This window comes from Periplaneta americana, chromosome 7 (assembly GCF_040183065.1).
Source record: "Periplaneta americana isolate PAMFEO1 chromosome 7, P.americana_PAMFEO1_priV1, whole genome shotgun sequence".
NCBI classification, from domain to species: Eukaryota; Metazoa; Arthropoda; class Insecta; order Blattodea; family Blattidae; genus Periplaneta; species Periplaneta americana.
In genome coordinates, this window is record NC_091123.1 from 24,743,818 (window position 1) to 24,759,769 (window position 15,952).

Here is a 15,952-nt window from a genome sequence, read left to right on the forward strand (position 1 = left end):
AAATTCCTTAATCATTTTCATTATTGCTATAATAATAATAATAATAATAATAATAATAATAATAATAATAATAATAATAATAATAATAATAATACCTACTTTTAACTTCCCCTGGAATTTACAACTTTCATTTGAACGGCGTTACGCAACAATAGACCAACCGTCAATTGAAAAAAATTGAGATATTTGTAAAAATCTATTGTTGGCTGGATTATTTAACTCGGAAAAAAATTAAGAATGCGATGTCTGCATTTTGTTATTTATAAGCAAAATTCGTTTGTTCCGTAATATGTATTTATTTATTTATTTATTTATTTATTTATTTATTTATTTATTTTGCTTTGCAATATTAAATCAACTGCTGATATGTTATTGAAAATCGGTTAGCACACTGCGCATGTGCAGTAAACAAGAGCCCCTGTATATATGCTACTTGTGGACAGTCGTGCGAAATTGTTACCTACATACAGGTGGACTCCCATCAAGACTCGCTCCTAGTTTTAATTCCGTGTCTGTACAACTGCTTGTCGATGCGATCACCTGTCGATAGGTGCATAGCAAGAGAAATATAAGGTAAATAATGACAATAAAAGGGAAACAACGGAAAGACAAAGATAACAAGACGAAGGCGGTGGGACAAGGTGAATACAAGGATAATAGAGAGAAAACAATAAGAACAAGGGAAATACAAGGATATCAAGGAGAATAGGGAAAAGACAAAAAAAAACAAGACGAATACAAGGAAAATAGGGTAATTCAAAGAGAACAAGAGGAATGCAAGGAGAACTAGGGGAATTCAAGGAGAACAAGGAAAACGTAATGAGGATAAGGGAATGAAATGAGGGCAAGAGGAATGCAAGGAGGACAAGGGGAATGCAAGGAGAACAAGGAGAATTCAAGGAGAACAAGGAAAACGTAATGAGGATAAGGGGAATGAAATGAGGGCAAGAGGAATGCAAGGAGGACAAGGGGAATGCAAGGAGAACAAGGAGAATTCAAGGAGAACAAGGAAAACGTAATGAGGATAAGGGGAATGAAATGAGGGCAAGAGGAATGCAAGGAGGACAAGGGGAATGCAAGGAGAACAAGGAGAATTCAAGGAGAACAAGGAAAACGTAATGAGGATAAGGGGAATGAAATGAGGGCAAGAGGAATGCAAGGAGGACAAGGGGAATGCAAGGAGAACAAGGAGAATTCAAGGAGAACAAGGAAAACGTAATGAGGATAAGGGGAATGAAATGAGGGCAAGAGGAATGCAAGGAGGACAAGGGGAATGCAAGGAGAACAAGGAGAATTCAAGGAGAACAAGGAAAACGAGGATAAGGGGAATGAAATGAGGGCAAGAGGAATGCAAGGAGGACAAGGGGAATGCAAGGAGAACAAGGAGAATTCAAGGAAAACGTAATGAGGATAAGGGGAATGAAATGAGGGCAAGAGGAATGCAAGGAGGACAAGGGGAATGCAAGGAGAACAAGGAAAACGTAATGAGGATAAGGGGAATGAAATGAGGGCAAGAGGAATGCAAGGAGGACAAGGGGAATGCAAGGAGAACAAGGAGAAATCAAGGAGAACAAGGAAAACGTAATGAGGATAAGGGGAATGAAATGAGGACAAGAGAAATGAAATGAGGTCAAAAGGAATGCAAGGAGAAAAAGGGGGATGCAAGGAGGATAAGGGGAATGTAAGGAGAACAAGGGGAATGCAAGGGGGACAAGGAGAATTCAAGGAGAACAAGGAAAATACAATGAGAACAAAGGAATGAAATGAGGACAAGGGGAATTAAACGAGAGCAAGAGGAATGCAAGGAGAACAAGGGGAATGGAAGGAGAATAATGGCAATGCCAGTAGAACAAGGGGAATGCAAGGAGGACAAGGGGAATACAATGAGAAAGACTTGTTAATTTTACATCAAAATAATAAAGGAATATACAAGATGCGTACAATTTCATACCGAGGAGTGAATTTATCTCATTTCTTGATAAGTGACACAGAATTGTTTTTTGGTATGGACTAACTACAGACCTCTGGGGTGGTGGTCGCGGTGCCATCCAGTATTCGCTTGATGTTGGTGCCATGCTGGGCGCCGCACAGGGAGGCGTCCAGTTGCTCCGCCAATCCCGTCACCTCCGCCAGCTTGTCGGAGATCGCCTCCACCGCCGTCGCGTTACTCCCGCTGTCCACCGACCTGCAAACAAATATAAAAAATACAGACACATTCAAACGGTTTGCCGAAACATCGGGGAACAGCAATACATGCATTGAGCATGTACATTTACTGGCATTCACAGTGACAAACTTCTATGTTACGTTAGTGCGGCGCAGGGGAGGGGTTGCAGGGTTAAAAACCTCTCTTGAACTGAAAAAAAATGACACATTTAAATTTGAGTATTTTTTTATCCATAATCTTTTTCCCTTCTCTAATTTTTCACTGCCAGAGTAACAAAATCTACATCGACATAAGGCATAGTCCTCCTACCCTTCCTTCAATATATTCATCATGCCAGTTTCATTCTTCATCTTGGTGAGTATTACTGCCAATCTACTACAGTTTAAAATTGTATGGATAAATGTTTCGAGATGATATGAATGGGATATATGTAAATGCTACCATCGTCCTGGACAATGACTGTTTTCACAAAAAAAAAAGTCTTTGGACTATAGTTATTTTATGAAAACCACTGAAAATTTCCACTCTATAACATAGGCCTATGGCGTTTTCTCCTGACAATTAATTCAGTAAATGGCCGCTACAATACGCTCACTACATGCTTAATATCTAAAATTTGCCCTTTATGGACTATTGTTCTTTTTTTTAACCTTCAATTGTTCTTTCTCTGAAACATATCGTCAAATGAGATGTACTGTCTGATAATAGATGTACATATTAGCCAAAACCTCAATCAGAGATAGATATATATATGTATATATACAATATATACAATATATATATATATATATATATATATATATATATATATATATTTGATATATTTATACAAGTATTTACAATAGAATTACCATGTTTCATCTAAATGATCCGTTGCTAAGCAACTGACGTCAAAATAGTGCGAAGTAACACATTACCGTTGCTAAGCAACTAACATCAAATGTTAAAATTTTCGTAACACGTATTTTATTAATTTAACACTCTAACTAAGAAAACGGCATAGTGATATGAGGCTATAGGGTACTTTTGGGATTGCCAGTGGGCAATACCCATAAACAAGTGTCAAGTTATTTTATTTATTTTTTTTTCTTTTGTTTTCTTTTCTCTGTTTGTTATTCCCAACTATAATGTACTCATTTATGTACAATAAAGTTTACTTCAATTCATAAAAAAAAACACTCTAACATATAAATGTTTCGGTAATAGGAGTACTGAAAACTTGTATTCTGTGATAGTCACGAATTAGATTCTTTACAGCATCACTGTGCTTCCTAATTCTTCTGTAATGAGACACAAAAGCGTATTTAGAGGCATCAATGCATTGTTAATTTTACATTGAGAGGCACAGTGAAAATTTAATTTAGAAAGCACACCATATGTCAGTTTTATTCTTGTTACAGGTTTGCCACTCGCGCGCGTCATTCTATTTTAGCTTCACGGTGGGCGTGACATTGCGTCTGTCCGTACTCGAGTATTTCTGTTAAGTGCATGTGGAATTTGTATTTTGTAACACGGAGCGGCGACGCTGTCTTACTTAATCACTATTTCTAGATTTCGATGTAATATTGTCAGGTACACGATTGCTATAAATAAGCGAATTATGTCAGATGGCAAGGCTACTAGGTACCTCTGGCTAGGCAAGGGCAAGAGATATTATTTTCTGCTCTGGTTAGATGATCTGGTGACGTGTGAACCAGAGACAGTGAGTTTACTTTCACTATATCAGTACGACAGAGAATTATTAATTATAAAATATGTTGTTTTTACTTATTTTGAGACATCCTATCCACAATGACTGGATTTAAACGACTATGTTCACCACATCGTATTTATTTTTCATCCATCTACATCAGTGGTAGGCAAAATGAACGCAACCCACAAGACAGGATTTAAATGGCAACTACATACTGTGGGAGGGGTTGCACTCTACAGTGCAGTGACGGATTTACAGACAGTTGCGCCACTACACTCCTACCTACCATATGTAATTAGAATAGTCCATTCACGTGATATTTAATTAATCATTTTTCAAAGCAATTTCTTCGAAATTGGGATTTATATCTGTGCATGCTATTTTCAGTTGCGCAAGGAGATGAGCATCGCTTAAGCGGGATCTGTGGCTGGACTTTATAAATTTCATTTTAGAAAACAGCTGTTCGCGTTGGTAGGTTGATGAATACATACCGTCATTTCCCATAACTATGGTCCTGGAACACAACTATGGTCCACGATACAACCATTCAAAGATCATTGTAGAAGTAACATAGACCGTTCGTAGATAGCTGCAGTGACTTGAATTCAAACTACAGTACAGCAAGAATATAAATAAACGAGGTACTACTTTATGGAGTACAAAATTTGAATAATTGTATCGTGGACAATAGTTATGTTCCAGGACCATATTTATGGGAAATGACGGTACTCGTTATTTTTGAAGCAAACTGTCTAAGCAGTGGATATGTAGTACTGGACATCTTTTTAAACAATTTTAGCCCCCAGTAAACCTTCACATTCTGCTTTCAAGAAGCCATCATTCTGCAAATCCAGTACCTCTAATTGCAATTCTGGGATAACATTTTCAATTTAAACATGAAAAGGAGTGGCAAAAATATTGAAATCTTTCTCCATCCTTTGAAAATCACTGAATCTGTGTTCTTTGAACTCGTATAAAAGGTGATCTATTTTAAGAATGTGCATATTTAAGTTCGCGTCCTGAATATTTGTAACTGATCCTAAACATGAGAAATGAAAGCACCGCCTTTCTTGTAAGTGTGATATCCTCTTGATTCATATGATTCTGCGAAAGACATTGTATCACTAATGAAGCTCCGGAGTACAGCAGTCCAATATAATCCGCCACGTACACGCGCAGTATTTTCATGGAGTGTGGGAAGGGGAAGGTAGGGGGTAAGTTTGATGCTTCGCTGAGGTCTGACGTCACTGCGGCAATGCCACAGGAATGTCCACCATTGATCTACATGAATGAACACGGGAGTAGAAATGAGTAACGAAGTTTCATTTTACATTTTCTCAGTTGTCCAAGTGAAGGTCTGGCTATTTTATGTTCATGATGCGCTACTAACTAATAGTAGCCTACATATTTCAGTAATGAAGTTTGAGATGTTCTGGCGTTGGTATGTACAGCCTAATAGGACATCATTAATGTCACCAATTCACAGAGAGCAAAGTCTTTAATGTCAATTTTGTAACAATGAGAAGGAGTTAAAGCAACGTTGAGTTTTAATTTCATAACACAGGATATTTCCATTCTAGACAAAGGATGTTTAAGGGTAATTTGTACGTGAACGACCACGAATAATATCAGAAATTGCAGAATAAATTTCTAAAATTTTACAAGAAAATTAACTCACAAGTGGACAAAAATTATAATGTACCATAACAATACTTAAATATAACTTAAATAGACGATAAAAGTATAAAAAAGTTACTAATAATAATTTTTAAAAACCATTTTTATCAGAGTATAAAAAATGCAGTTATATTATTTGGTAATCATAACATTGTTAGTGTTTCTCGGACATCTTTAACATTTTTACTGCATGTAATAAACACTTATTTTTCTGAGAAGTGGACTACTTTCAAACATGTAGATTTGTTAATTTTAATACAGTTAATTTTTTGTGTGTCCTATATAAAGTATAGTCCCGCGCCGTGACGTCGCTGTCTAAGGCATCCCGCCTAGGACTCGCGTTACGGAATGCGCGCTGGTTCGAGTCCTCATGGGGGAAGAAATTTTCTCGTGAAATTTCGGCCAGTGTATGGGACCGGTGCCCACCCAGCATCGTGATGCACTTGGGGAGCTACGATAGGTAGCGAAAATCCGGTTCAGCAAACCAGCTATAACGGCTGGGGGGTTCATCGTGCTAACCACACGATACCTCCATTCTGGTTGGATGATCGTCCACCTCTGCTTCGGCATGTGAACGTGAGGCCAGCAGCCGGTTGGTCAGACTTGGCCCTTCAGGGCTGTAGCGCCATGGATTTTGGATATAAAGTATATTAAAATTTACATCATGTTTGGTGACCTGTTTTTTTTTTTTTTTTTGCAAATCTAGTCTTTCAGGTAAAGCTCCCTGTAAAGGAGATTTGAATAATTTCAAGGGAAAAATTGTTCCGCGGCCGGGTATCGATCCCGGGACCTCTGGTTGAACGTACCAGCGCTCTTACCAACTGAGCTATCCGGGAACTCCCGGGTAGCTCAACTGTTTTTTTTTTTTTATTTTCAAAGATATGGACGTTATAGTAGTTTACTTTTAGCATAATTGGATGTGAAATCAGCGTGCAAAATTTCAGCATTCCACATCTAACGGTTGTGTAGTTACATATGTGTGAAAAAATTGTAAATTCTGGGAAATTTAATTTAAAGTAAAAATTAAATGTCTTAACTTACCTATATTGTGTTTTAGAACATGTCCATTTAAACAGCACCAATAAATAAATTTAATAAACTATATATCACTAGATTCAGAAAACTCTGCATAATTTTAATAATAATAAAAAAGATTTTTTAAAAAATGTTCACGTTCATATACTATTAATAAACATAGGAATCAACTTGCGATTATCTAATCTAAGTGTTTGTAATATATTGTTCTGAATTATATCTTCTAGACAAATAGGCTATAGGTAGGTTGGGAATTAGTAGCTGTAGTCGCTTCACCGTATATATAATTCTTTAGCGGCATCATAATATTTTCTCATTATACTTGGGCCTACTGTAAGAGGTTGAAAATAAATTTGAAACGGTGAGTTCAAAAACTCCCCAAGTCAACTTTTTTTCGAAATGTCTTTTTTTTTTCGTTGCGTTTAAACATATTTCATCCAGATATTTCGACAGGCTTGAAATATTCGGTGATTTCAATATGATTCCAAGTCCGGGACTTGATAGGTTCAAGAAAGTGGAACAAATGTTCCCAGTTCGGGGACATTCTTTCCTACCTTGTGACCAGAATATTGCGGTCATTGAAAAAAAATATGTTAAGTCCATGGAAATGTATCAAGGATGGATTCAGTTAATTGAAAATAAATTTCCTATTTATATAATAAATGGCATGAAATAATTGATTTTCAGAATTAATTAAAAATATTTTTAAGAGCAGTGTCGCCAAAAATAAGGAAAAGTTTGGTGTAACAAAATACAAGAGACTCAGGTTCAGTAGAGACCATGTTGATGAAGTTTTTGTTGATACCACAATGAGTGGTATCATGCCACAACATTTCAGACTACTGAAACCAAACGCAAAACCTGTAATTTCCTCCAAGAAAGCTTACAAAGATCATATTCCTGTAAATGAAAAGAAATTGAATGATGTGAAATCTTTGGTGAAATTCTTACATAATGATGCTGTGAATTACATTCAGTCACTTGTTGGTACTAGTGATAATGTTAATGAAAATGAAGGTTATGTCCATGAATAGGTCTGTTTATAGGCTTCATGTTTCTGTGTAATTTTCTACACTTAATACAGTAGTTAACCTCTGTTCAATGCGTTTCCTTTATAAAAAAAGTGAGTGATTTTAAATGTCTTTCAAGTCCATAACCTTCAAATGTCGTTTAATAAGGCCTTAATGCACAAACTGTCACAACAATTTACTGATTGAGCATTTGATATGATAGCATTCTAAAATGTGATACTTTAAAAATTAAGTTTGTTTTAAAAAATACAGATTTAGGCTATACAGATTTTTTCATCTCCTGAAAATTTTACTTCTTTTTACTTGTGGAGTTTTTGAACTCATCGTTTCAATTAAAGAACAAATCTGAAGAATAACGTAAGAATATTGTAAACAAAATAAATCTCGAGTATCTACTTCTGTTTCAGCTGGACGTGTTTACCACAACACAACCACGTAGGAGTGCCTTGACCGCTGTGCGTAAAATGTTAAATACATTTTGTTCTTGGCATTGCAAGTTGGCATCTCTGTAACTGTTCCACGGTTATGTAATTCCTCACGTAACTAAAGAAGCAAATGTTTTGTTTCCTATAAATTTCTACATGTTAATGAATACGAAAAATATACTCATGAAGTTATCCGAAATTTAAACAGATTAAAAAAACTTCACGACAGTCAAGAATTAGCTATTTTTTTCACATTGTCTTAATAAAGCGTATAAAGGCGAACGATGCACTCTGGAAATTTTTAAAGGAGCCTTGAAAATAAAAGAACATGGAATACTATAGTATTTATATGGGAACCTATAATTCAATATTCGTCATAGTAATGTATTTGGACACAGTGTTTAAAAGAGGCCTAAAACGGATTGAAAACAGTGATAGCACCTACAAAGCTAACCTTGAACGGCTCATTATTTTACACTTTTTCTTATTAAATATTCTAGCAAATTTTTCATATATAAAGTTGCCTAATTCCGTGATACCCCAATTCCGTGATAGTTTCTTTAACTAAATTTCCTGGGATTGGGTATCTTGTTAGGAAGTTCACCGTTGACTCAAAAGTAGGCGAAGGATGCACTCTTTCGAGAAACATGTCTGGTGCTATGATCGAACATCAAAGCTTTGACTGACATTCAATTAAAAAAAAAATGTATCGCGGGATTAGGGGTATCACGAAATTAGGCAACTTTACCCTAATCATTATTTAAAACTTCTGAATAAGATGCTTACATTATTTATCATTTATAGGAAATTTGCCGCAGCCGGAAATATGGTTTTCGGAAAAAAGACAAATCGAAAATAACACCTTTCGGAAATGAAGGTCTTAAGAATAAAGGTTTCGGAAATACGACCGGAATCAGCTATTCTATATAGTATAATAGACTATGTCAATTATTATGAAAGATAGGCTATAGATAGATTTTAATCAAATTATTTTTCAATAATATAAAATACAAGAAATAGGGTATTTTAGAATATCCCCAACCCTGCCTTTCTCGGATTAAGTTTGTCAACAACTTAACGGACTGCGTAAGCATATTTTGATCTGTGCGGAATTCAGAAGTTGGCAGCAATGAAGCTCGGTGTTTTCAGCCTAACGTCCTCATAATCGCGATCCATCACGAGACGTCTCATAGCGTGGGAGGAGATGCTAAAAATTCCCGGAGTAGAAGAGTGATAGGCACCTTGCCAACGTTCGCGACTTCATTCTCAATAACAAAATCATAGGTTAAGTGTAGGTCACCCGTGTCACACGACACCCGACGAACTCTGCAGGTTTACAAAGTTCATGTCAGTAAATTACGGGTAATTCGGCTTGAAAGTCACTCTGAGTAATATGGGTATATACTTTTGTAACACCACAAGTCAAAGTATTTTGACAGAGTGCAATAGGCCTATAGCAGATCTGAACCGGAGAGAAAGTAAAAGTTTGTGCACTGCAATTGATAGTTTGAAAAGATTCGTAGGTATATGTAGGTTGCAAAGGAATAAAAATTAACATTAAAGAAGGTAATGTGCGTAAATGAATGTCCAGACATTATAAACATTTTAGGGATAAAAATTTCAGTTGATATGGTAATATGGACTGTTAAGGAAAAAAAAGGAAAATTAATTAATTACATAAGAATAAATTTGTCTATAATATTGCAATTTTATCACATTATGATAAGGATATGGAAAGAGTGTTACAGTTACAATAATCAATTTTATCGAAATTCAAACATAAAATAAATGCTAAGAAGATCAAATTATTATTAGTAGTGAGAAAAACACAGAACCTTCCTGCCAACAACAAAATTGAAAATGCTAACAACATGCTACTTTAATCGGTTCTGTTTTCTTAATAATAATAATAATAATAATAATAATAATAATAATAATAATAATAATAATAATAATAATAATAATAATAATAATAATAAGGCACATAAACCAGTGCCGAAACGGTACCGTCTGTTGTATAAGGAATATTACCATTTGTAATTAGTTTAACACTTTTGAAGTTTTTAAGTTTTATATTTTAATACTTAGGCCTACTTACTTACAAATGGCTTTTAAGGAACCCGAAAGTCATTGCCGCCCTCACATAAGCCCGCCATCGGTCCCTATTCTGTGCAAGATTAATCCAGTCTCTATCATCATATCCCACCTCCCTCAAATCCATTTTAATATTATCCTCCCATTTACGTCTCGGCCTCCCCAAACGTCTTCACCTCCCAACTAACACTCTATATGCATTTCTGGATTCGCCCATACGTGCTACATGCTCTGCCCATCTCAAACGTCTGGATTTAATGTTCCTAATTATGTCAGGTGAAGAATACAATGCATGCAGTTTGCTGTGGTCGTGCCAGGGAATCAGTCCCATTCCGAGACTTATTGAATGTATTCATAACAAGCTCTTTTTTTATGGTGATGAGTTGTTAGCCCTTCACCCAACCCCCAAGCTGGAGGACCACTCCTTATCGGCTGTCCACGACTGCTTATTCAATATATTCGCAGCTACCTTCCATATCTGGAGGCCGTCTCCTTTATGTTTTATATTTTAATAATAATAATAATAATAATAATAATAATAATAATAATAATAATAATAATAATAAGCTGTAAAATATTGATTTTTTTAAATAAATTGTTTGTCAGTTGAAAAGGAAAACAACTCAAAATGCAAAGTCTTGAGATAACTGCATTTTAAAGTTTCATGTTACTGTGAAAAATTCCAAGCATCACTGAAATTACTCCAAATTCTGTTAATAACGTTTCTTATATTCTACAAGTTCCAATTATAATGATGTTAATTGAATTTTTCACTGCAATATGAAACTTTAAAAATGCAGTCATGTCAAAATTTTGGAGTTTGAGTTGTTCCCCTCTTGAACTGGCCCAGCAGCAATAGGGTCGTTATTGTAAAGTTGGCATTTCATTTCCACTCATTAATAAATTGCATAAATCACATTAATTAATGAAAATAGATTAATGTTCAGTTGTTACACGTAAAAAGTTTATTTGTGCTCAATACTTTTTTTTGTATAGGTCTCAATATAATGAAGAAGTACACGGTCAAGTGACTCTGATATACACAAAAACACTTTTGTTACATTTAATGTTTATTTGAATAATCTTTCTTTAATATTAGAACATAAATTAAAGTTGAAATTCGACTTAAATATTAGATTTGTCATAAAAATCCCAGAGTTACAAGAAAACTTTACAACTGTTCGCAAGAACAGAAAGAAATCTCTTCACGGTTATTACTGTCTGATGTTCGGAGCTGATGAACCGCTGAGTCTGACGTCACTACTATAAACAGTTTTGACGCGAAAACTGTGAAGCATGTAGGATCCAAAGCAAACAATAAAAACGTGGGAAAGTTTTATACACTTATATTCAACCTCAGAGTTAGCAAAATCTACCATCTACCGCATTACAGAAAGGAATTCATATAGCGGCGTAAAACTTGCGAAGCTAGGAAAGCAGTGAACTTTCGAAAGGTTTGAAACACAGTCTGGTCAATTTCTTGTTTCCACGCATTAAGCAACGCTTTCGCTTGCAGTCCGCTCAATCGTTGAGAACTGTGGTAGCACCGTCACTTTTAAAATACCATTGACTCCTCCTCTTAAATCGCCAAAATCCCTCACGGGGTATTATCACATCACTATCATCGGCGACAGGTGGTAAGCTTTGAGTATAGAGAAAGCCTTAGAGTTGTCCCGCGCCAATTATAGCCTATTGTTTTCCAAGGTTCAGTGTTTAATTACTGTATCTTGCCGGCAATTTCTTTTCATCTCAACTGTCACCTATGATAACGATCCAGTAATATCTTTAGTGAGATCATAAGGGAACTTATAGTTTAACTATAAGTAGTAACATGAACTGCTACCAGGAAGTCAAAAGAAGGATAACAATTGCAAACGAAGAGCGTATTCCGAATCTCATCGGTGAGCAATCCGATGGCATCACGGTGTTCCGAATTCCACCGATGACGTCATTGATGCTCCATCGGTGTCGCACCGGTGCCATCAACTTGCAGAGGTGATGGCAGTCTCCATCAGCCGCCATCAGTGAATCTGATTGGTTCTTGTATAAGGCGGGAATTAGCAGACGAATGACATCGGGCACTGTTGTGTCATGGCGGTGTGTTCTGCTTTAGTTCTGCTGTATTGTTTGTAATGAGCACAACGTAAAAACAATATGTTAATGGCTTATGAGCGAACATATCAACGGACCAGTTATTACTACCGGTTCAAGAAAGAAGTTGTTTATGATCTCTTTTATTCGAACGAGATGGCAGTACGGAAATTTCGCAAAATTTTGCTAGCGTAGCACAGATAACCACTTACACAGTCGCCATGACAGCATCGATTCTTCCACCAGTTTTGTTCCTTATTTTCGTTGCAACGTGACGTCATTGATGCCACCGGACCGGTGAGGTTCGGAATACGCTGGAAACTTTTAATAGGAAAAGGAGCATCTTCTGCAGACCTCTGGAAAAAGGACTAAAGAAGAGATTAGTGAAGTGCTTTGTGTGGAGTGTGGAATTGTAGGAGACAGAAACATGGACACTACGATGAAGGGGTGAATCGACTAGAAATAATTTGAAATGTGGATATTGAGAAGAATGGAGCGACATATTAAGCTATAATAGAAAGAGTGGGTGAAGAAATAATAATACTCAAACTGATCAGGAAGAGGAAAAGCAACTGACTGTGTCACTAAGAAGAAACTGCCTACTGAAGGATGCACTGCAAGGAATGGTGAACGGGAGAAAGGTTGGGGACAAAAGAAGATATCAGGTGATAGACAACATTAAGGAATATGGATAATATGTGGAGATAAGAGGAAGCCGGAAAACAGGGAAGATTTGAGAATGCTGGGTTTGCAGTAAAATACACAAACTACAGTAAAATCCCTCGTATCCGGCACCCAAATAACTGGCAATACCAAAAGAACGGCACTTTTGGCTAGGCCAAAAAAAGTCATTCATGGGAAAGGGAAGAGTCGGACGAAGATGTGAGTAGCTTTCATGGATCGTACATGCCACATATCGTGTTTACTCTTTACATTGTTCACGCGTGAAAACATAGACAAAAAATCGTTATGTCCCTGGAGTAGATCGGGTAGCATCGGTAACCTGTCACTTGGACCTTGCAAACAATGCACAGAGACGATATCTTTAAATTTACCACTTTAAATCGCCCATTTCGAAGGTGTTTTCGATGAGTCTAAATAGGAAAGTGTGAAATTCTCTGTTCCTACAGAGTGCAAAAATTTCATTCGAGTGATGGATAGTACCACTGCCATCGTGATCTAATACAGGCCGTAAGGCAGACCACGTGACTTGCTTAACAGCTGATCGCGAAAGGCGGTCTTTCAACCATATGAATTAGTTGCAGTGCATGAAGAATAACATATATTCCTCTGAAATGCAGTGTAATTGCGTCAGTAAAATTTTAAACAGTGATTGTGAGACGCTTGAGACACAATTTACTTGCAATTTAAGGTATAATATTATTTTTGGTGTGAAAATTACGTTGTTGCAGGCAAAGTTCGTATGTGTAATACCTGCCTTTATTTCGATTAAATATTGCGCCCTTATGTGGTTAAGTGAAATTTTGGTCTTATAAACAGTAGGCTAAATATGTGTAATAATATATACGTGAAAGTGAAACATTGACTGGCATGTAAAGTAAGTTGTGATTAGGCCTAAGTGCAGCGTTACCAATGTTACTATTGTCTAATCCATTATTGTTAGTTTACCGTATTTGTCTTATTAAATTTAAATTATTGCTCCCTTTTTATTTGTGAATAACCTACATTATACGAGTAAATAATACGACGTTTGATAATATACACAATTTGAACTAAAAACGAGATACATATAGTATATTACAAAAAATTATACCCTATAGTTTCCATTACTGTTACAGTATCTAGAATTGTAATTAGTTGAAATAAAGCACTCATGCTTCATTACGAAATTCTTGCACATTCATTTATGCACGTTTCAACAATTTTCAGTTGCATCGCACGCATATTTTAATGTGTTGAAGTTATAGGTTATGTTTATTCTGTCAGTACTTGCCTTATTTCCATATTCGCAATTATGCATTATAATTAAGCATAACGCTACGTATAACTTATAAATGCAATTTGTCTACACTTCAATTGTATTTATTCGTTTCAGACGGTACTCCAGTCTGAAGTCTGATTAGTGTAATATGTTACTAGGGCTAAACTAGCGCTGAGGTAGTTCCCTTCGTATTCATACATCTTGCATATACAAATTAGTTCGGTTCGTTCAGGATTTTAATATGCCTTGCTTATAGGATCAAATGCATCTCCACAAAAAATAAATTCAACTGTTTTCAGTTCAGAAATTACCGGAACTATACCTCAGCGCTACTAAGTAATATAACGTATGTACATTTCATAGGAGGGACTGTGGTGAATTTTCTACCTACAAGTAAGGACGGTAACCGTGTTCTGAAGTTTATGCTAAAAAATATATTCTTCTTTGTTAAATCTCAAAACCGTTTTCGTTCTCAACTTAAGCCTAAAATGTTGACGCAGATAGGTTATGTTAACATGGTAAATTCTCTTCACATAAAAATAACACAGTTTTATTTATTATTCCAGCCACATTATGCAACACATAAATGGAACTTATGCACATATTACATTGAATAAAAATTTAATTGTATTATTTATTTGTTCCCTACTATACTGGGTTGTAATGAATTGTATTTATCTAATCTACCAGATTAACACACAACTGTACATACACTAATTTCATAGGAGGGACTGTGGTAAATTTTGTACCTACAAGTAAGGAAGGTAGATGTGCTAAATTAAAATCACAATAAAAATAATTCTTCTTTATTAAATCTCAAAATAGCTTCCATTCCAAACTTAAAATGTTGATGCAACCAGGTTATGTTACCATGTAAAACTCCGTTCATATTAAAATAACACAGTTTTGTAATTATTTCTGCAACATATTATGCGATAAGAAGTGTGAAGGGGTCTTATACACACATTACACTAAATAAAATTGAGCGCCGACACGCATTAAAGTAATATATTTCACTCAGCTCCGTATACTCAAATAGAAAAGCCCGACTCATCGAGTGACGTCACACAACCTGCATTACGGCCTGGTCTAGATCACGATGGCAGTGATAGTACCCATATCATGGCTATTACTGCTAAGCGCTGCTGATGCACAATGGATTCCGCAAAACGCAAGCAAAATATTCTTACGCTCAAATCATCGAGCGTTACTTCGTCTTCATATTTGCGACGTTGGCTACACTGCTCTTCACGTTACATGACTCTCATGATCGCCATTTAAAATAGTCATAAGGTTACGAAAACTTTGAGTATTTTTTATGCTATCATGTATTACTGTATTACTCTAATAACATTTTGAACTGATAACGTACATTACCGTATTCAGTACTAAAAATAAACATTGAACGTATTTCAAAACTTTATTTTTAAATACTTACATGAAAATTACTAAATTTCAACATGGAAAATAATGTTTATGTAGTACAGTGTGTCTTTAGATAACCTATAAACGTATTTTCCAATTATCCGGCAAAATCAGTTATCCGGCACTTGCTTTGTCCCACAGTTGCCGGATACGAGGAATTCTACTCTATTAATGAATGGCCTAACTTTACATAAGATTCAGTTGTATGCAGGAGTTAAAAAGCTGACTGATTGCCGTTACTTGAGTCGAAAAAAATTTAAAAAGAGGGAAGAACTTGTAATTTTACGTTTACTGGGTCTCTTTATTTGTTGGGCGAACAGTACGCAACTTCTCCGCTCATTGTTGCTACTTACCTTGCAGAAGGAATTTGAA

The 15,952-nt window shown here is 35.8% G+C and overlaps 1 protein-coding gene across 15 annotated transcripts in view; it reads right to left on the reverse strand.

Annotated features, from left to right (window-relative positions):
* Positions 1–15,952, reverse strand: part of sls (sallimus) — a 959,631-nt gene that overhangs the window by 836,075 nt on the left and 107,604 nt on the right. For all 15 annotated transcript variants that reach the window (XM_069830434.1, XM_069830438.1, XM_069830435.1 and 12 more), the window contains one exon: positions 2,023–2,185. In XM_069830434.1, the coding sequence (XP_069686535.1) occupies positions 2,023–2,185 (163 nt within the window). The remainder of the gene's footprint in view (positions 1–2,022; positions 2,186–15,952) is intronic.